Source organism: Eptatretus burgeri, chromosome 16 (assembly GCF_056783735.1).
Source record: "Eptatretus burgeri isolate ZD-2024b chromosome 16, Ebu_testis_v1, whole genome shotgun sequence".
Taxonomy (NCBI): domain Eukaryota; kingdom Metazoa; phylum Chordata; class Myxini; order Myxiniformes; family Myxinidae; genus Eptatretus; species Eptatretus burgeri.
This window is the reverse complement of record NC_140976.1, coordinates 15,523,560-15,545,524: the sequence shown is the minus strand read 5'-3', so window position 1 is coordinate 15,545,524 and position 21,965 is coordinate 15,523,560. Positions and strand designations below refer to the sequence as shown.

The 21,965-nt window shown below is 52.1% G+C and overlaps 2 protein-coding genes across 9 annotated transcripts in view; one reads left to right on the top strand and one right to left on the bottom strand.

The window, feature by feature from the left end:
• The window catches only part of ECT2L (epithelial cell transforming 2 like), an 81,699-nt gene extending 64,157 nt beyond the window's left edge, over window positions 1–17,542 (bottom strand). For 2 of the 6 annotated variants that reach the window (XM_085860050.1, XM_085860051.1), the window contains exons 1-2: window positions 17,375–17,539; window positions 14,257–14,452 (exon numbers count right to left, since the gene is read on the bottom strand). In XM_085860050.1, coding sequence (XP_085716176.1) covers window positions 14,257–14,382 — 126 coding nt within the window. In that variant the 5' untranslated portion in view covers window positions 14,383–14,452; window positions 17,375–17,539. Of the gene's footprint in view, window positions 1–14,256; window positions 14,453–17,374 lie in introns of those variants that run through there. The other 4 variants (XR_015052485.1, XR_015052484.1, XM_085860052.1 and 1 more) reach the window with 4 other exon arrangements.
• Window positions 17,543–19,578: 2,036 nt separating this feature from the next.
• Window positions 19,579–21,965, top strand: part of LOC147010589 (actin remodeling regulator NHS-like) — a 139,476-nt gene continuing 137,089 nt past the window's right edge. For all 3 annotated transcript variants that reach the window (XM_085859241.1, XM_085859240.1, XM_085859239.1), the window contains exon 1: window positions 19,579–20,048. In XM_085859241.1, coding sequence (XP_085715367.1) covers window positions 19,781–20,048 — 268 coding nt within the window. In that variant the 5' untranslated portion in view covers window positions 19,579–19,780. The remainder of the gene's footprint in view (window positions 20,049–21,965) is intronic.

Below are 21,965 nucleotides of genomic sequence, written 5' to 3'. Positions count from 1 at the left end.
ACAGAGACCAGGGAAATGACACCTAAGGAGTGACGAATCCTTAATCTCATAATACGCTCGTTGACCGGTGTTACCTCAATTATCATTGGGGTCAGCTTATTGGACACAGCTACAGCAACTCCTTGGGTATGGTAACCATCAGAGCGACCAGACCAATAGTAGGTGTAACCACCCACCATTATCTCGCCGCAATCCGGTCTCCGTACCTCAGAGAGAGCTGCAATCCCGATGTCCAAACGCTTGAGCTCAGATGATAACAGAGACAGGTGATCATCCTCTCTTAGGGATAGGACATTCCAGGCACCCACCCGAAGGGACCGCCTCAGGTTAACCCAAGGAGACCGCCGTCTGGTGGAAGACACCTCAGCACCACTCCGACACACTCTCCCGCAATCTGACCCAGGGATGTTACCCCGTGGTTTCCCTCCTATCATCAAAGATTGGGGGTCCCGAAGGCTTTGCCCCAATCCCGTCATCCGGTGAGCTGCCCTGCGAAGGGAAGCTCCACAGGAGGTACTCCCACGGAGTGGGTTTTCAGATTTTTTTGCGTTTTTGCGTTTTGCGGAATGAAGGGTTTTACGGTGGCCGGAGTGCAAATCCTGCCACCAACCTCCGAATAAGAAGTGACCCAACTGCAGGAGGACGTCCGCAGACACAGTTTGGCACTAGATATGGATGGCCGTTGGCTCACAAGGAGCTCCTCCGCCCTTTGACAGGTTTTGTTTTTAATCCTGCTGGGTGTCCATATCCAAACACCCTCCTCACCAGAAAACCTGGTGGGGGAGACGGTTTAGTCACCGACAACCCGACCATGGAACAGGTTAGTACAGGTTTACATGGTACCTGTAGCAGGTCACAGATCGAACCTGACCTGACAACAATCACAGTTGTTGTGTGGTTGATCCAAAATAACGATAGATAAAGAAAAACAGCTATCTCAAAGGATCACAGCCCAGTGAACACGGAAATTCCCTCTAAACAACGGTGGGGAAATCTAACTACACAATTACTTATCGTCATAACTGATCTAAGGTCCTTTATGGTTTATTGCGAATTTCCACAGCCGTAACAATATATATATATATGTATATATATGTATATATATATGTATATATATATATATATATATATATATATATATATATACATACACACACACACACACACACACACACACACACACACACACACACACACACACACACACACACACACACACACACACACACACACACACACACACACACACACTATCCATCCTCGACCCCATTGCTGGAATGACAGCCAATCAGTAACTCAGACACGTGCACACAGGCCAATAATAACATAAACTGAATTTTGAAATGCAAACAGTTTTCATAGCTGCTTCTGAGGATGGAAGCTCGACAACTCTCGAAACGTCAGGCCCAATGAGATGTTGTTTTCTTTTCTTTTTAATGCTCACTTTCTCTCTCATTTAATATAATTCCTGAGATGCACATTTTAAAGCATATTTGTATATATATATAATATACATATATATGCGCGGTATGCTTACACATTGCAAGCAATAACAAACTGTGCTTCCCCATTGTCTCGGGTTGCTCACCTGCGTTTGATTTTTCACTTATTATTTATTTTCATTTATTGATATTTTCATTTACGGACGTTCTGTCCGTGATCTGTGATCATGTGACAATGGTTCTGTGATCTTTTTTAAACAAACAAACTTAAAACAAACATCACCTGGAGACACTTGGAATGTCAAACAATGTACGAATTAGATAAATGAATACTTTTTTCACAGTCCGAACTGCTACCAAGGTCAATTCTGCATTTTCAGCTTTGAAATTCAAATCAGGTGAAAAGATTTTAGAGCTTATCACGTGTGTGGAAACGAAATAAAGCCACAGACACTTGGAGATGCCCGGAATGTCAAACAATGTCTGAATTGGACAAATTACTCCTGTTTTTAGCAGTCGGAACTGCTGCTGAGGTCAACTAAGAAGTTTAAATTTTAGTAACCCAGGCCTCGACCGATCCAGTATGGAAATCCGGTTTATGATCCGCATATTGATTTGGCACAGGTTTTATGCCGGATGCCCTTCCTGACGCAACCCTCCCCATTTATCCGGGCTTGGCACCGGCGCTGAGAGTGCACTAACTTGTGCAACCACAGTGGCTGGGTGACCCAGATTAACCCAGACACCCAATTTTCACTAATGCACTCCCTTGGAGTTCCCTTAGTATGTATGCAAAGTTTTAGGCTGTAGGTTTCACGGTTTTGGAGTTATGGAGGAGACACACACATACTGACATTTATTGTTGTAGACAGAAGAAGAGAGATATACAGAACAAACTCACTCACTTGACACGGCAGCAGGGTACTGATCGAGTTCAATCACAGCACTTTCTGCACAATCCGTTAGTAACAAGTGTTGTCTGCCACACTAACACATTGTCTGTGCCCTGCTGATCACCAGTTAGAATCAGGAACAGTAACTTCAAAGAAAAGAACACACTGACCCCAGATGTGACATGACTGATATCATCCACATAAATGTTTATGCTGACATCACCTCCAAACGAGGATAGCATCCATGTGGCACACAGGTCTTTGCAGATTGAGATTCATACCTTTATCTACACTAATAAAAGGCGATGTGCGTGTGTGCGTGCCCGTGTGCCAGTGTGTCTGTGTCCTCCGTAACTGCAAAACCATAAAACCTAGGAGCCTGAATCTTTGCATGTATACGAAAAAAACTCCAAGGAAGTGCAAGAGTGAATATTGGGTGTTTGGGTTAATTAAAACACCCTTTTTGAAGATAATTAACGGCCTTATTTAATTATATCCTTCATCAGGCGATCCTCGGCCACCTCGCTATCTGGGGTCTTAAGGCGCCATGTTTTTGGCCTGCTCAACCATGCCTCGACTTGGAATAGACTGCAACGATTTCTCAACGATAAAGTTTTTTTTCTTCACTTTCTTCACTCGTATTGAATGCCTGTTCATAATAGTTATGAATCGCTGCATACATCGCTTTTGTAAGTGTTATAGTTTTCAAATCAGGAGCTTGGAGCGATTTCATGCATTATATGATACGATTTTCCACGATCTACTCTCACGGGCTAAAGTACTGTATATCATGGAAATATTATTTCGGTTTTGAGGATCGGATTATTTCCGGACTAAATAAGTGTCGAAATGTGGAGTGAAATCTGATAATTTAAATAAATTACGAGTCTTATAACGAAGCCGATATACCTATTTACTTTAAGCAAGCAAGGATGTGTTCCCTCCTCCATCCATACACAAGAAAATGTGAAATTTCCAAAGCATTAAACTTATCTTTTTCTACTGTTTGGAGAATTATATCGAGTGAACAAAAAAAATTAGGAATGTAACAAAATTAACTAGCTTCATTGATATTTTTCTGCTGAGGAGAAACGCGAGCGCGACGACAAGGACTGAGGCGTGCGTGTGAGCGGACACGAAGGCTCGCTCGCTGGACCTCGCTCGCTGGACCGTGCCGGCTGGGTCGCTCTGGATCGAGGGTACTTTGAGGGGTCGGTGGTCGTGGCGGAGTCGCTCCAGATCGTGTGCGGAGCCAAATCGTGGAGGACACGAGCTCGGTGAGCTCACCACACGGTCACGCTCTTCCTTTTATTTCTTTGGGCTTTTGTATGTGTGTTTGTGGCGCCAGTCTCCATAAGTAAAACAGTTTAAGTGCTCGTAAAGAATAACTAATAGTCGGTTGTAGTGCTCTTGCCTTGCTCGTGTCTTTGTCCCCGTCCCGTGCACGATTAATTTTCATTGCATTGCCTGTAAATTGCATGACTACCCCTTGCTTGTGTGTTATAAAAAATGTCCTTGTGTGTGAAATGTATCCCGTTCGTCGTCTCTTTCCCCATTGAAAGTGCCATCTTGAATCGCGGAATAAATTGGTAGAAGGGTGTAAGCACCCGGTAAATAAGGCCTTAGTCACATTTGCTCTACGGAGAGGATACGGCAGCCGTACGCCCTCTGAATTGACGGAAACGTGCGGCGGCCGCAGAGTTTCTGCGGTGGCCTCAGGGTGGCCCTACGCCGTTTGGCTATATTTTACAGGTCGGAAGGTCGCCGTGGAATTATAACGCAGAGTTGTAACTTTTTTCATTTCTACGTTCGCAGTAGCAATTCGACAAGCCGAAAAAAAAAAACTGGTTAAAAAAAAAATTAACCCATTCGTTACCGTCCGTCTGGCCGCATGTTCTCCTTAGGGCCCCCTGCGGTCGCCTTGCGGGCACCTTGCGTCTGCCTTAATTCTATGGCCACCGCAGGAACGCCCTCAGGTCACCGTTGCGACATCAAATCAAAGACCGTACGGCACCCCCACGTTTTCGGTCTCCACAATTTATAAATATGCCATGCGGCTACCCGAAAAATAAAAACATATGTGACTGCGACATTGTGCGACGGTGGAAATACTGTGGCCACCGTATAATTGCTAGTGGCCGTAGATTTTGGAGACCCCACGGCCACCGTGGCAAATGTGACTTAGGCCTAAATACGCCGTGCGGCTCCCCGAAAAATAAAAACATGTATGACTGCTGCATTGTGTGACCGTGGAAATACTGCGGCTGCCGTATAATTGCTCGTGGCCGTAGATTTTGGAGACCCCACGGCCGCCGTGGCAAATGTGACTTAGGCCTTAGCATGAAACGTTGAGGTCGACGATAACTCCGCTCGGTTATCCCTGCAGCACGGAACGAGCCGCTTAAATGGTTCGTGTCCGGAGTCGACCTGCGGCGTGGTACAACTCCTCGGTACGCTACCCGTGCGGGTACTAAGGTATATCGACATTCGGCAATTCACCCTATTTCACTCGGGTAGAATGCGGACTGGGTTATGGTGAGGTTAAACCCCCACCCGTGGCTAGCTCCTTGGCAGTAGTTCCAAGAGGGTCACGACTGAATTGTCCGTTCCGGTGGGCGTCACGATTTGAGTTACATGGCCGATTGTACGACAGGCGGGCGGAATTCGTAACTATATATATATATATATATATATATATATATATATATATATATATATATATATATATATATATATATATATATATATATATATTGTTGCGGATTTCGCGCCCGCCGGCGTGCTGACGGCCACGTAACTCGAATCGCGGCACGTCGCCCACCGGACGGACAATCCAGTCGTGACCCTCTCGGACTAACGCCGGGAACCAGTCATGGGTGGACCTTTCGGTCTCACCGCGATCGAGCCAATCAGCCCCCGCGTGGGATAGGGTTGCTCGCCAAATTCGACCTACCTAAGTACCCACGCGGAGGGTAGACCGGGCGATCGCACCTCGCCGCAGGTCGACTTCGGACACGGGCCACTTAAGCGACCCGTTCCGTACTATCGGGATAACCGAGCGGTGTTATCATCGACCTCGACGGTTCGATTAATTATCGAGCGTATTCAGCCCACTACCAACCCTTTACGTGAAGCAAGATGAGGATTCAATGAAGGAAATGACGAAGCGAAGCGGGAAACAGTTCGACACAAAGCACATTTATTCGTGGCACACGGGAGCACACATATACAATTCCACCAAAAGCACACAGAAAAGACACAATGCAATTTACACAAAAAGCAAATGTAAAAGCGAAAACACAATGCAGAGCTAATACCGACTACCGAGCACACGGCAACACTTATACAATTCTACTTCACAGACGGCGCCGACAACACATACCCAAAACCAAGGAAAAGAATACCCTCAAGGATGAGGCGGGCCTGAGGCCGAGACCGGGTCGCGCCTACCCGTCTGGTGATGAGACGCGGAGCGGCGATGGCGCCTCAACTCCGCGGGCCTCGCGGACAGTGTCTGGTAGGGGGTGGGAAAGGGGCCCCCTTGGTCGCACTATCTCAGCGCGGGGGGAAACAGGAGGGGTTGCTGATGCTCGGGGTATAGAGGATTTTTATTATCCCGCGACGAGCGTCTCCACCTCGGCCAGGTCGCGCTGTCGGCCTCCCTGGGGTGCAGCTCCCGACGCGAGCACCCCCTCGTCTGGTGTCGCTGCCTTTCCACAGCTCCGTCCCCTCCGTTCCGACTCCAACGCACACGACGACCAGCTCCTTCCTGCCAACTCCACCGCCCGCGAAGTCTTGACTCTCTGTTTCCGACTCTCCTACTCTCCTACTCTCCGCCTCTGGACTCTCCTACTCTCCGCCTCTGGACTCTCCTACTCTCCGCCTCTGGACTCTCCTACTCTCCGCCTCTGGACTCTCTTACTCTCCGCTTCTCGACTCTCTGGACTGACGAACACGGTCCTTTTATCAGCCCCGTAGCTTCGCCCTCTCAGCTTTGACCCCCTCCCTTCGACCTTTCACCTCGCTCCCCATTGGCCCGAGAAAAAGTGGGCGTGAAGGCTTTTTGATCCATAAATTTGCATATATCGATCGCCCTGGGGGCGGGGCCAATTCGCCCCTCGCTCACCGATTGGACGGCAAAAAGTGGGCGTGAAGGCTTTTTGATCCACAAATTTGCATATATCGATCGCCCTGGGGGCGGGGCCAATTCGCCCCTCGCTCACCGATTGGACGGCAAAAAGTGGGCGTGTGTCGTTTTTGATCCGTTTTTGAAGCACAAAATCAGTGATTTTGTACACGCTGTTCGGCGCGCGCCCTGCACGAGTCCAACACCGGTACCCACAGTGGGGCAAGAACGGTGGCGATGCGACGGTTGCGAGGTGTGACGTGAAGGTCGTGGCGGTTGTGGTGAAGTGGTGGTTGGTGGTGGTAATCATGGCGGTTGGTCCAAAATAAAGATAGCAAAAGAAAAACGGCTATCCTGAAGAGTCGCAGCACGCATAAATGACATGTATTCCCACTAGACAACGGGTTTGGGCCTAACTACACATGTACTTACCGAGATACCTCACCTAAGGGACCTGAATGGTGGTTTGCGAATTTGGTAACCACAACACTACCCCCTCCCCTTTTTACAGACTCGTCCCGAGTCGTCAAATTTTCGTGTGCCATCATGTGTAGTTTTCCCCTGGTACATTTTACCTACGGATCCCTGAGTGCGACATTCATGGTATTCGTGTCCCCAAAATAAATAACCTGAGGGCTGCGTAACTACCTAAACAAACTCACTCACACGGACGACTTAAATAAAATTGCCGGCGCTAAGACAAACATGCCGGGGCGCACTCATATTTACAGTACATCTTACCTTAACTTACAAATTTTACACTAAACCATGGCCCAGGATCATTGAACTCTGCAAAAGAAAGCAGTTAGCAGGGAGCCAGGCTGCCCGCATGCAGTCTCTGGCTCAAACAATGCAGGTGACAGGGAACGTGGCTGGCTGCTCACACGCAGTCCAAGGCCTTCCCTTTTGAACTGAACGCAGTGAACCACAACGGTGCATGGGCTGCACAAACGCAGTCTCCGTGCCAGCTCAAGTGGCACACGCAATGAGCACAACGAATGGATGGATGAACACAAACACGGTGCACGGGCCGCCACTGCAGGCCCGTGTTGTAGCTGCCAACAGGGCAGTTCTCGCAGCTTGCAAACTGTTGCCTTGCGGATCCTGGCGCACATGGAAATGAACAGGGGGGGGCAAAGCAAAAATTGAACGGGGCGGTGAACGTGGGCAGTGGGCATGGCATGGCAAAGGCAGCAGGCAAACACAGCCCGCAGAAGAAGGCTGCTGCAGGCAAACACAGCCGGCAGATGAACTGGCCGGCACAGGCCTTGAAGAAAAACAGCCAGCAGATGAACTGGCCGGCACAGGCCTTGCAGAAAAACAGCCAGCCGGCAGACGATCCAGCCGGCACAGGCCTTGCAGCACAGCAGCTGCAGATGAAGTGGGCCGGCACAGGCCTTGCAGCACAACAACAGCTGCCGATGAAGTTGGCCAGCCTTTGCCGTTCAGTGGAAGTTGGTGGAGGGAGTGCGTTGGTGCTGGCCACTCGGAAGGCGGGCTCGGACCTACCTACCTGTCTCCCTCCCAACCTATCGCCTTTGCCTGTCACTGTACATACCCACTCCCTTAATTTGTCAAACCCCAATTTAGCCCCAACTTATTTTTTTGTTGTTTTTATTCTTACTTCCCCACTATAAATCGTCCCCTAACCCCCTTTATCGTCCTTGTTCGGCTAACCTATCCTGTCACCTAGCCTACTCCCAACCCCTACGTTCCCTTCCCGGAGGGGAATAAGGGAGAGCTAGCGTCCTGTGTCGAGGCCCAACAAAGCCTCAGAATGGCCTCCCCAGAGTTTGGCGATCTAACCCAAAGTGGGTCCAGCGGCCCACAAAGAGAGCGAGGGGATGGATGGTGCGGAGGGGTACATCTCCTAATCTACCCTAACCATTTAACTGTTAAACTACCCCGGGGCTTTCACCAAGCGCCTCTCGCTTAAACTATTGGTTCCAACAACCCAGATTCCCGTCGCCTGTGTTGGTGTCCTCACAATTTTGGGCCTCGCCCCCCCAATTTTCTCTCCGTGCCCTCACACGGTCTCCTGGCTAGGACACGTGGCTCCCTTTGGCAGGCACGACCCTCTGCCGAATCTCCCGCTATGGCACCCCCGGGCACTACACTGCCTCCGAGCCTACCAGCTCCCTAACACCGGGGAGTGCCCCCCATGGCACCTCCCCTGAAACGCACACGTGGCAGGCCGGCCTCCCGGGCCCCTTTCCGAGGGTCACCCGTGCCCACAACACCGCCCACGCGGCTAATGGCGCCCCGGGCCCCCGCACCAAGCAGGCGCACCCGTGCCCACTACTCTATCCCGGCCCCCCATGGGCCCATGGCCTACCGCGGCCGACTAGCCTGGTGCCCAGGGTACCCACTCAGCGATACTCACCTTTCGCAGCCACGCTCCCAAGCCCGTCAACAGGGCTCCTGCACCCCTCAAAATGGGTCTCGAGCCTACTTTCCCACCAACAGCAAAACGACCTCCATTTTTCAATTTGACTAACCCAGCTAACTCACTTTACTCTGACCCCGGGGTCCCTTGGGCGGGAGTCACTCCTCCCCCCAATCACTCATCGCACCATGCATTCCCCATTCGCTCCACACACACACAGACCCGCTGGCCTCACTCACTCAACATGTACATGTACTCACCTCACAACCCACAACTCTTCAACACACACACCGCTGAACTCTGCCATCCTCCTAACTACCTCCCCTAACTAACTCGTGCTCCCACGTCGTCCCTTAAACTAGTAGCACGTTCCTTTTAACACTACGTCGCTAAACTACACCCCCTCTACACATCCACAAGTCTGTCACTGTCTCCTAACTCAAAAATTCATTTTATTTCCCAACCTAAATCTGGCTACAATCCCTCTAACTAATCCATTCCACGGACTCCATGAGGACTTACCCCTGCCCCATGAAGTCGGTCTAGCTAAGCTAACCCTTCCCCCTAACTAGTTTCCATCCTGTGCCCAGGTAAGGGGGTCTTCCACCCCTTGCCCAGGAATCCTGTGCACCCGAAAGTGAGGCTTGTTTTTTCCTTTTTTTTTTTTTTTCCATGCGCATCACCAGCGCGGCAACTCGCGCACTTCGCACCTGCCCGTGACGTCATGCAGCTGCACGTGTACCTCGTCCCTCCTTGGACGGTACCATCCGGCCGAGATACCCCTCCTGCCGGATTCCAACCCCACGTGCAGCCATGACGTCACCGTGCGCATAAAAAAAAAACACAAGCCCCACGTCTCGAGGGGTTCCCCACGCGAACACATGTGCTTTGCCCGTTGGAGCTTAACACACACGATCGCGTGGAGAACCCGTCCGGTCCAAATCCATTTACCTGCCTAAACTTTGTCCGTCCGCGGGATCGGCAAATCCACCGCGTGCGTTTCCGGACCGGGACTTCACTCTCGCAAGCGAGCATGTGGTGGTCTCGTGCGTTGCACAGCACGAACCTCGTGCTCGCGGCTGGGTGAACCCGGCACGGTCCCCGAAATAGCTCCAGCCGCTACTCGGCTTTCTTTCTTCACATGTCTCCGTCGTCGCCATTCAACCCACGCACACCTGCGTGTTACGACGCACACAGTCCATTCCATCACATTCACACCGGGAGACGCGGCTGCGTGCTCCCGCATGCCAACCGACATCTCCCTTACATACCGCTCTCTCACACACACGGTCTCCCTTGCACACAGCGACCTTGCACACGGCCGTTCACTCACGCGTGCCTCACTACTCACACAAACCATACTACTCACACACGCGGGGGCACTCAACCGCTGTGCCTCATCCACACACCGTGCCTCACTCACACACGCGGGGGCACTCAACCGCGGTGCCTCATCCACACACGCGGGGGCACTCACCCGCGGTGCCTCACCCACACTCCGTGCCTCATCCACACACGGCGTGCTGGGAAGCACGTACTCCGGCACCATCGCCACCACACCACTCACACACGGGGTCGCTTCCACACACGGGGACGCACTCACACCTTGCAACACACACACAGGGACAACCACACTGGGGATTCGTGTCCCCACAAGGGTCTCCGGGGCCTCTCTACCCCCCAAGCTCTCCGTGCACCCGTCCACAGCACTCCTCCCCCCAACCTCGCAAAACACGACCGAACTCACCTGGTCGTGACTCGCCTCAAGGGGGCAGACTCCCTCCCCTCGTTCCTGGAGGAGGCCATCCAGGTGCTCGCACTGGGTCCCTACACAGTCCGCCAGCTCACCCCCATTGTCCTCCACTACCTCCGTGTGTGTGTGCGCGTCACTTACCCGTCTTCATCGTGTTTATTGGTCTCTGCTTCTTTCTGGCGTCTTTCCCTTATCTTTATGTAGGTCAACCTTGCTTTCTCTTTAAGTCGCTCCCGTCCTTCCCTGTTTTTCACTCCTTGCTCTTTCACGATCTCCGCGTACCTCATCCTTGCTCTCCGTATTAATTGTTCTTTTCTCTCCCTCGCAATTACTTTCACCTCGTCTCTTGTCTCCCGAATTACTTTTTCCTTACCCGCCTCCACCGCGGGCCTGTCAGCCGTTGCACCCCCTTCCAGCTCGTTTGTTCCGACACGTGGAGTCGCCATTTTAAGTTCCCTGCTCACGGCCTTCATGCCCGCTTGCAGGCATCGGCCCATGTTCTGCGTCTCACCCCGTAGTTCTTTCATTTCTTTTTTCATTTGCTTGCCCATGCTTTTCATTTCGTTTATAAATTCATTTGCGTTTGCATCCATTTTCGCTGTCAGTGCCGCCAGCATGGCGAATAGCTGGGCCATGTCGGGTGCGCTTGGGTGAGCCGTTTCGGCAAGGGTCGGCGGGTTTTGGTGGAGAGGGGGGGGAGGTGTCATACACCGCGGCCGCTGCCGCACCCATTTCGGGCTCTGGGTTCAGTTGGGCGAGTCCGTGTTCCTGCACAATCAACATTTCCTGCACGGGGATTCCATCCTGGACCATGGACTCTACACATTCTACATCCATTTCTAATACCCCCGGCTCCCGCTCGCCTTGAGACGCCATCTTGCTTCTCTTAAAGGGTTAATTTGCTCGCTCGTAATTTGGAGGGAATCGGGGGTCGCTTCTCTCACCCCTGGACCGATTCCCGTGAATTTCGCTGGAGACAGGAGAGCCTGTTGTCCCGCTCTCCAATACCAGTGCCGCGAGGAGGGCGATGAATTTGTATCGCACGACCTGACACCAGTGTTGCGGATTTCGCGCCCGCCGGCGTGCTGACGGCCACGTAACTCGAATCGCGGCACGTCGCCCACCGGACGGACAATCCAGTCGTGACCCTCTCGGACTAACGCCGGGAACCAGTCACGGGTGGACCTTCGGTCTCACCGCGATCGAGCCAATCAGCCCCCGCGTGGGATAGGGTTGCTCGCCAAATTCGACCTACCTAAGTACCCACGCGGAGGGTAGACCGGGCGATCGCACCTCGCCGCAGGTCGACTTCGGACACGGGCCACTTAAGCGACCCGTTCCGTACTATCGGGATAACCGAGCGGTGTTATCGTCGACCTCGACGGTTCGATTAATTATCGGGCGTATTCAGCCCACTACCAACCCTTTACGTGAAGCAAGATGAGGATTCAATGAAGGAAATGACGAAGCGAAGCGGGAAACAGTTCGACACAAAGCACATTTATTCGCGGCACACGGGAGCACACATATACAATTCCACCAAAAGCACACAGAAAAGACACAATGCAATTTACACAAAAAGCAAATGTAAAAGCGAAAACACAATGCAGAGCTAATACCGACTACCGAGCACACGGCAACACTTATACAATTCTACTTCACAGACGGCGCCGACAACACATACCCAAAACCAAGGAAAAGAATACCCTCAAGGATGAGGCGGACCTGAGGCCGAGACCGGGTCGCGCCTACCCGTCTGGTGATGAGACGCGGAGCGGCGATGGCGCCTCAACTCCGCGGGCCTCGCGGACAGTGTCTGGTAGAGGGTGGGAAAGGGGCCCCCTTGGTCGCACTATCTCAGCGCGGGGGGAAACAGGAGGGGGTTGCTGATGCTCGGGGTATAGAGGATTTTTATTATCCCGCGACGAGCGTCTCCACCTCGGCCAGGTCGCGCTGTCGGCCTCCCTGGGGTGCAGCTCCCTGCACGACGCGAGCACCCCCTCGTCTGGTGTCGCTGCCTTTCCACAGCTCCGTCCCCTCCGTTCCGACTCCAACGCACACGACGACCAGCTCCTTCCTGCCAACTCCACCGCCCGCGAAGTCTTGACTCTCTGTTTCCGACTCTCCTACTCTCCTACTCTCCGCCTCTGGACTCTCCTACTCTCCGCCTCTGGACTCTCCTACTCTCCGCCTCTGGACTCTCCTACTCTCCGCCTCTGGACTCTCCTACTCTCCGCCTCTGGACTCTCCTACTCTCCGCCTCTGGACTCTCCTACTCTCCGCCTCTGGACTCTCCTACTCTCCGCCTCTGGACTCTCCTCTCCGCCTCTGGACTCTCCTACTCTCCGCCTCTGGACTCTCCTACTCTCCGCCTCTGGACTCTCCTACTCTCCGCCTCTGGACTCTCCTACTCTCCGCCTCTGGACTCTCTGGACTGACGAACACGGTCCTTTTATCAGCCCCGTAGCTTCGCCCTCTCAGCTTTGACCCCCTTCCTTCGACCTTTCACCTCGCTCCCCATTGGCCCGAGAAAAAGTGGGCGTGAAGGCTTTTTGATCCAAAAATTTGCATATATCGATCGCCCTGGGGGCGGGGCCAATTCGCCCCTCGCTCACCGATTGGACGGCAAAAAGTGGGCGTGAAGGCTTTTTGATCCATAAATTTGCATATATCGATCGCCCTGGGGGCGGGGCCAATTCGCCCCTCGCTCACCGATTGGACGGCAAAAAGTGGGCGTGTGTCGTTTTTGATCCGTTTTTGAAGCACAAAATCCGTGATTTTGTACACGCTGTTCGGCGCGCGCCCTGCACGAGTCCAACACCGGTACCCACAGGCGGGGCAAGAACGGTGGCGATGCGACGGTTGCGAGGTGTGACGTGAAGGTCGTGGCGGTTGTGGTGAAGGGGTGGTTGATGTTGTGGTTGTGGTGGTAATCATGGCGGTTGGTCCAAAATAAAGATAGCAAAAGAAAAACGGCTATCCTGAAGAGTCGCAGCACGCATAAATGACATGTATTCCCACTAGACAACGGGTTTGGGCCTAACTACACATGTACTTACCGAGATACCTCACCTAAGGGACCTGAATGGTGGTTTGCGAATTTGGTAACCACAACAATATATATATATATATATACACACACACAGGAGTAAATGATTTGCTGTTCATCCCTCACCTCCTGAACATATCTGTTTAGATATTTGGAATGTCCAACCATGCCATGAAAGATCTCTTTCGCTGGTGGAAGTCAATAGTTAGTTTTCCCCCCCTCTGCCCATGAGCCAACACCCATCGGTGACAAGGTGTTGTGCATCCCTCCCAGTGATGCCTCCATTTCCCGATACCAAGGATGAGAGAGATTTGGGAAATGGGGAAAACGTTTTGACTCCCCATCATATATTATCCCCCAGTTGATGTAAAATGTCTACGTATTGTCCACAAGCGGTTTTCTGATACTGTTCTGTCGAGATGCTCCATCTTGAACGGTCTTACGGTGTTTGGATCAAAATGAACCAGTGAAAATGAAGACCTTTGCTCTTTCAAACTGTTTTTCCCCATTTGCTTCCCTTGATGAATAGCAATTTATATTTTTGGCATAAAAGTTCATAGTTACTGACGTCATCAATTCACTTACAAGTAAGTTAGTTATCCCTTGCCTGTTTCCGGCCAGCCTGGCTGGCGAGGGGGCTCCAGTTGCTGAAGCGAATCGAGATAGCCCATGCTTTCTCCGACTCCGAGGGGGACTCACGAGTCGGGGTTCCTGGTCTTCTCCGCAAGGTCATGTGGGTTGAACCTGTACCTGCCAGTCCAGGTGGTGGTGGTGGTGGTGGTGTGTCGAGTGCTGTTCTTCACCTTCGGTGATAAGGAGCCAACAGGTGTGGGGGACAAGCACGCCACTTTATGAGGAGGTAAAAGACGAGCAAACGGTGGACCATGAGAGAGACACACGCACACGCACACAGAGACACACGCACACGCACACGCACACAGAGACACACGCACACGCACACAGAGACACACGCACACGCACACAGAGACACACGCACACGCACACGCACACAGAGGCACACGCACACGCACACGCACATGGAGACTCACACGCACACGGAGACGCACACGCACACGCACACGCACACACAGACACACACGCCAACACAGAGACACACACACACGCCAACACAGAGACACACGCACACGCACGCCAACACAGAGAGACACACACACGCACGCCATCACAGAGAGACACACGCACACGCACGCCAACACAGAGAGACACACACACGCACGCCAACACAGAGAGACACACACACACACGCCAACACAGAGAGACACACACACACACGCCAACACAGAGAGACACACACACACACGCCAACACAGAGAGACACACACACACACGCCAACACAGAGAGACACACACACACACACACACACACGCCAACACAGAGAGACACACACACACACACACACGCACGCCAACACAGAGAGACACACACACACACACACGCCAACACAGAGACACACACACACACACGCCAACACAGAGAGACACACACACGCCCACACAGAGAGACACACACACACACACACGCCAACACAGAGAGACACAGACACACACACACGCCCACACAGAGAGACACACACACACGCCGACACAGAGACACACACACACGCCAACACAGAGAGACACACACACACACGCCAACACAGAGAGAGTCACACACACACGCCAACACAGAGAGAGACACACACACACGCCATCACAGAGAGAGACACTCACACACACACGCCAACACAGAGAGAGACACACACACACACACACGCCAACACAGAGAGACACACACACACACGCCAACACAGAGAGAGACACACACACACACGCCAACACAGAGAGAGACACACACACACACACACGCCAACACAGAGAGAGACACACACACACACGCCATCACAGAGAGAGACACTCACACACACACGCCAACACAGAGAGAGACACACGCCAACACAGAGAGACACACACGCCAACACAGAGAGACACACACGCCAACACAGAGAGACACACACGCCAACACAGAGAGAGACACACACACACGCACGCCAACACAGAGAGACACACACACACACGCACGCCAACACAGAGAGACACACACACACACACACACACACACACGCCAACACAGAGAGACACACACACACACACACGCCAACACAGAGAGACACACACACACACACACGCCAACACAGAGAGACACACACGCACACACGCCAACACAGAGAGACACACACACACACACGCCAACACAGAGAGACACACACACACACGCCAACACAGAGAGACACACACACACGCCAACACAGAGACACACACACACACACACACACGCCAACACAGAGAGACACACACACACACGCCAACACAGAGAGACACACACACACACGCCAACACAGAGAGACACACACACACACGCCAACACAGAGAGACACACACACACACACGCCAACACAGAGAGACACACACACACACACACGCCAACACAGAGAGACACACACACACGCCAACACAGAGAGACACACACACACACGCCAACACAGAGAGACACACACACACACACACGCCAACACAGAGAGAGACACACACACACGCCAACACAGAGAGAGACACGCACACGCACGGCAGCACAGAGAGAGACACACACACACACACACACACGCCAACACAGAGAGACACACACACACACACACGCCAACACAGAGAGAAACACACACGCACACACACACGCCAACACAGAGAGACACACACACACACACACACGCCAACACAGAGAGAGACACACACACACACGCCAACACAGAGAGACACACACACACACGCCAACACAGAGAGACACACACACACGCCAACACAGAGAGACACACACACACACACACACGCCAACACAGAGAGACACACACACACACACGCCAACACAGAGAGACACACACACACGCCAACACAGAGAGACACACACGCACACACGCCAAAACAGAGAGACACACACACACACACACGCCAACACAGAGAGGCACACACACACGCCAACACAGAGAGACACACACACACACGCCAACACAGAGAGAGACACACACACACACACACGCCAACACAGAGAGAGACACACACACACACACACGCCAACACAGAGAGAGACACACACACACACACGCCAACACAGAGAGAGACACACACACACACACGCCAACACAGAGAGAGACACACACACACGCCAACACAGAGAGAGACACACACACACACGCCAACACAGAGAGACACACACACACACACGCCAACACAGAGAGACACACACACACACACGCCAACACAGAGAGAGACACACACACACACGCCAACACAGAGAGACACACACACACACACACACACACACGCCAACACAGAGAGACACACACACGCCAACACAGAGAGACACACACACACACACACGCCAACACAGAGAGACACACACACGCCAACACAGAGAGACACACACACACACACGCCAACACAGAGAGACACACACACACACACACACGCCAACACAGAGAGACACACACACACACACACACACACACACACACACACACACACACACACACACGCCAACACAGAGAGACACACACACACACGCCAACACAGAGAGACACACACACACACGCCAACACAGAGAGACACACACACACACACACACACACGCCAACACAGAGACAATTTTTTTTTGGTGGAGAGAAAATCCCACGTACCGTCCTCAAAACGATCACAAGGCCTGGACGATCCGATGCAGAACACCTCGTCTGTGTCTCTCCTTTGCCATGGTGACGGCACGTCGGCTGGATGAGTGATCACATCAACCACATCGAGGCGGGTCTGAGCTCCCACTCGCCTTTCCTTTCCCCCGTTGCACACCCCCTTCCCCCTCCCCTTTCCCTTGTCCTCACCTCTCCACCTTCCCCCTCATCTCCCATTTACCACCCCCTACCTTCTACTCTCGTCTTTACATCTCCCCCTTTTTACCTTCTCTCTCTCTCTCTCTCTCTCTCTCTCTCTCTCTCTCTCTCTCTCTCTCTCTCTCTCTCTCTCTCTCTCTCTCTCTCTCTCTCTCTCTCTCTCTCTCTCTCTCTCTCTCTCTCTCTCTCTCTCTCTCTCTCTCTCTCTCTCTCTCTCTCTCTCTCTCTCTCTCTCTCTCTCTCTCTCTCTCTCTCTCTCTCTCTCTCTCTCTCTCTCTCTCTCTCTCTCTCTCTCTCTCTCTCTCTCTCTCTCTCTCTCTCTCTCTCTCTTTCTCTCTTTCTCTTTTTCTCTTTTTCTCTTTTTCTCTTTTTCTCTTTTTCTCTTTTTCTCTTTTTCTCTTTTTCTCTTTTTCTCTTTTTCTCTTTTTCTCTTTTTCTCTCTCTCTCTTTCTCTCTCTCTTTACCCCCATTTCCCCTCTTTACCTATCCCCCTCTCCCTTTCTACCTTCCAACCACCCCCTGCCCTTTTCCCATAGTGACCTTGTCCTTCCTCTCTTTATCCCCTCTCTCCCTCCTTTCCCTCTTCTCCCTTCCCACTCTCTTCTTCCGCTCCCCTCCCCCTTTTCTCCCCTCACCATCCTTGTTTTTCTGACCATCAAGATTGATCTTCCGTTTGGTTAGAAACCCCTTGCATATCGACGGCTTCAAATTTAAACGTGTGTGTGTGTGTGTGTGTGTGTGTGTGTGTGTGTGTGTGTGTGTGTGTGTGTGTGTGTGTGCACAGTAAGTACACAGAACCTGAGGGGTGGGGGGGGGTAGAAGGATAGAAGTGTAAAACAGACTCCCTCTCTGCTCTCTCACTGGCTCTATTAAGCCGGCTATCTTGTGCTGAACATTCAAGGGATCTTGAATGTGTTCATCGAAACGATTACAACATTGCTTGCTGACTCTCCTCTGAGGTCTATGGTGGACCCGCTGCTCACTAATCACACATCGCCGAACAAGAGACGCCAGGTGTCGCTAGTCCTCCGGAGCGTGGTTCTGAACCATTTGGAACGCGCAAACCACGGACTGAGGTTTCCACAAGGAACAAACATTGAAGCTCACTCGCATAGTTGGCTCACATTAACCCTCACCAACGTACACCCGGTGGACCAACCGCTGCAACATCAAATCGAAGGTTCACGGCTGAACACCATCGCTACATTTTAAAGAGCTGGACCAGCAGCGTCTGCGTTGTTTCATCCGAGTTTACATTCGCTCGTAAAACTGCCATTCTGGCACGGCAGCATCACGACGCCGCACGTGCCGAGGAAAGATCCATTAAGCCGGCTATCCATGCCACACCCGCTCGCAGTCAAAAGATTCCGCGCTGTCTGTCCGTCGGCAATAGGCATTTTTTGGGTCGGACAAGGGCGAAAGATAGACATTGCATGCACGGAGGTCATGTACTGTGTGTGCACCACTGAAGAGGTCTCTGTTGTCAACCGAAGGAACACCGCACCTCGGTCAACCGTCCTCAATTGGTCGCACCACATGGTGAATGCGAACCACAGTAACACCACATCACGTGGTCGCACTGATGACGTGTAACTGTCGCGTGGATCCCCACCAAGGCACGTGGTGTACGTGGACCTACCTTGATCCGCTGTGCACAACCCAAACCAAGAACAGTGTGATCGTTTTTTTTTGGGGGGGGGATATATATATATATATATATATATATATATATATATATATATATATATATATATATATATATATATATATATATATATATATATATATATATACATTTTCCAGGGGCAATGGGAAAAATGGTCGAGTGAGGGGATGGAAGTTTATTTTGATTTGTCCAGTGAACTTCATCAAACAACCTTATTTAGGAAAATCGTCTTCAGGAATTCCCGGGTGAGACGAGAGAGGCGTGGGGGAGGAGGAGGCTGCGCGGCCCGGCGGAGGAGGATGGGAGGGGCAGGGCACGTTTTGGGGAGGATAGGCGAAGGCGTTTCGTCGGCTCGAGGCAATTTTTCTCGCGCGTTCCGCCGCTACGTCCGGCAGAGACCCGCGTGGGATGCTCAGAGCCGTGGGCGCGCCGGGCGCGGCACCCGCCCGACGTTCACCTGTTGCGCGCCGGACTTGATCCACCTGGGCAGGTTGTGGGGGAGCGTTGGAGGACGTGGCGAGTCCCGTCTCGTCACCATGCCGTTCTATAAGCGGGTGGTGAAGGTGTGCGGTGAAGACCCGGGACGAGCCCGACCTGCTCTCGAAGACCTGAGCGGGGTTGCACACGCGGGTCTCTCCGGAGCCCTGCGCCAGCTGGCCCAGCTGTGCCGCCACGCGCTGGGGCTCTTCGCCGAGCTCGAGGCGGGGGTCGTGCTGGCCACGGAGCGGGGAGCGGCGCTGGAGCGACGCCTGTCCGCGCTCCGGGCCACCTCGGCGGCGCTGGACGCCACAGGGGAGTCCATCCGTGAGTACACCCTGACGCGTGACCTAATGGTGGCTGTTAAAACCGCGATGATGTGATTGTCCGACGGCCGGGATGAAACTGTGGCTCAAAGTATGACGTAACGGCGGCCGATGTGCTCTCCATGAGGAGCGCGAGTGCAGGAGACGCCGGACAGGTGCGTTTTATCAGGTCCACAAGGTGCGCGTCTCCTTATCCGGCACACCGTGACGTCACGCACGCAAGTCCGACGTCATGACGGGACGTGCTCGCTTGAACAGCCGAAGGGTACACGTGCGTTTGAAAGGTCGGGCGCGTGACGTCACGACCTGTTGTTAAGATTTTGACCCCGAAATACAATCTGCTGTTTCGAAACTTCATCTCAAAGCGTCCAACCTGGTGTACCGCTTCACCTGAACCGGTCACCTATCGACGTCTGTCACTCTGCCTGAATTATTACGCGTCGCCCTAACGTCCCACGTTGATCCGGTGGATTGTTATCAATGACTTTACAGAATCATTCAATTTTATTTGTCAACACTTCAACAAACACTGTTGAGCAAAGAGCGAGGGTTGAGGTCAGGTGGACGTTTGTGTTTCTCAGAATTGCCCAATTTCATGTTACAGATCTAAATGCAGGAGTCGTGGCTCCTTCAAAGTGATGACGTCAAATCTCAGATCACTGAATCAAATCTGAGGGATTTTACAAGACAACTACGTCAATAATGTTCTACATCGATCACGGAGTACGGTAGTACTCCACATTGAGGGATGATACGGTAAATAATGTTTGTACGGTTCAACCTTGGTTCAACTCGCAACAGGTTCGAACGGTCACATCAAAGTGAGAAGTGGTCGATCTGTTCTGTGGATAACGTGCTGCAAGTGATCTTTTAAACAGCCCATGCTTCAAAGATGTCGTTCTTGTGGTCGCTTTGAGGAGTGAGGTGAGTAGCAGTGGTGGTGGGGGTCAGGGGGCCATGAGGGTGGATAGGGGTCAACACATTCATGTCATGTATTTGGCAAGATAGCTTTATAAGTCACACTCACTACTCCCACCTTGTCGGAGATGATAATAATGGCAACTGATTGATAAGGGTGGCATTTATAATGTTTAGAAGCATCCGTGCAACTCACGGATAGTGTTCACCATACTGATGAGCAGGATCAGCGATGATGTAGTCAGGGTGGCTTCAAGGTTCAGGTCCACTGATTGATTCCCGTACGGAGTCGTCGATCCTGTCTGCCTATCTCGTGATGCATGCCAGGCAGGGTTACAGCTCTCTGGCCAGAGATAAAGTAAGGTTTCACCTTTGGGATGTAAAAATGTTGTGGGGGGGGGGGGGATATATTGAGCAGAGCAAGGGTGATGGGACATCAGATCCACGACCTGGTCGGGAGGTGATGGGGGTAGGACAGAGGTGTAGCAATAGGAGGAGGAGGAGGACAACGCAGAAGAGATGTGATGGAGAGCCAGGTATTGAGAGGGCTATTCGGCTTCATTTTTCGAATTGCTTTCTGAAATATTTAGAACCTTTGGTGCCATTTAATGTCTGTCTGTGAGGATCCCTCACCATACATCAAATATTGGCGACCGGGAGCTGCCATGTGCCATCCGGCCGACATTAAAGTTGGATGTTTGCGCAAACACAATATGTAGACCGACGGCATTAGTGGAGTCATGATGGAGATGGTTTAATGTCGTTAAAAGGGGAGCAAAGAAAAACCAGACAGATGAAGTGATATTTCCAAAGTTTGTGTGACCAGAACGCCAAAGAACACGTGCACAGCTTGTTATAAAATAAACATAACCATTGATAAAATAAACATAACCAAGGCCACGTGGTCGGTGGACAACAGCAGAGGCTGAGGGAGCTCGAGGGCAAAATAGAATGCGACCTTCGGGATCGCGCGAGCAAGGGTCGAGTAACAGGAGGCACA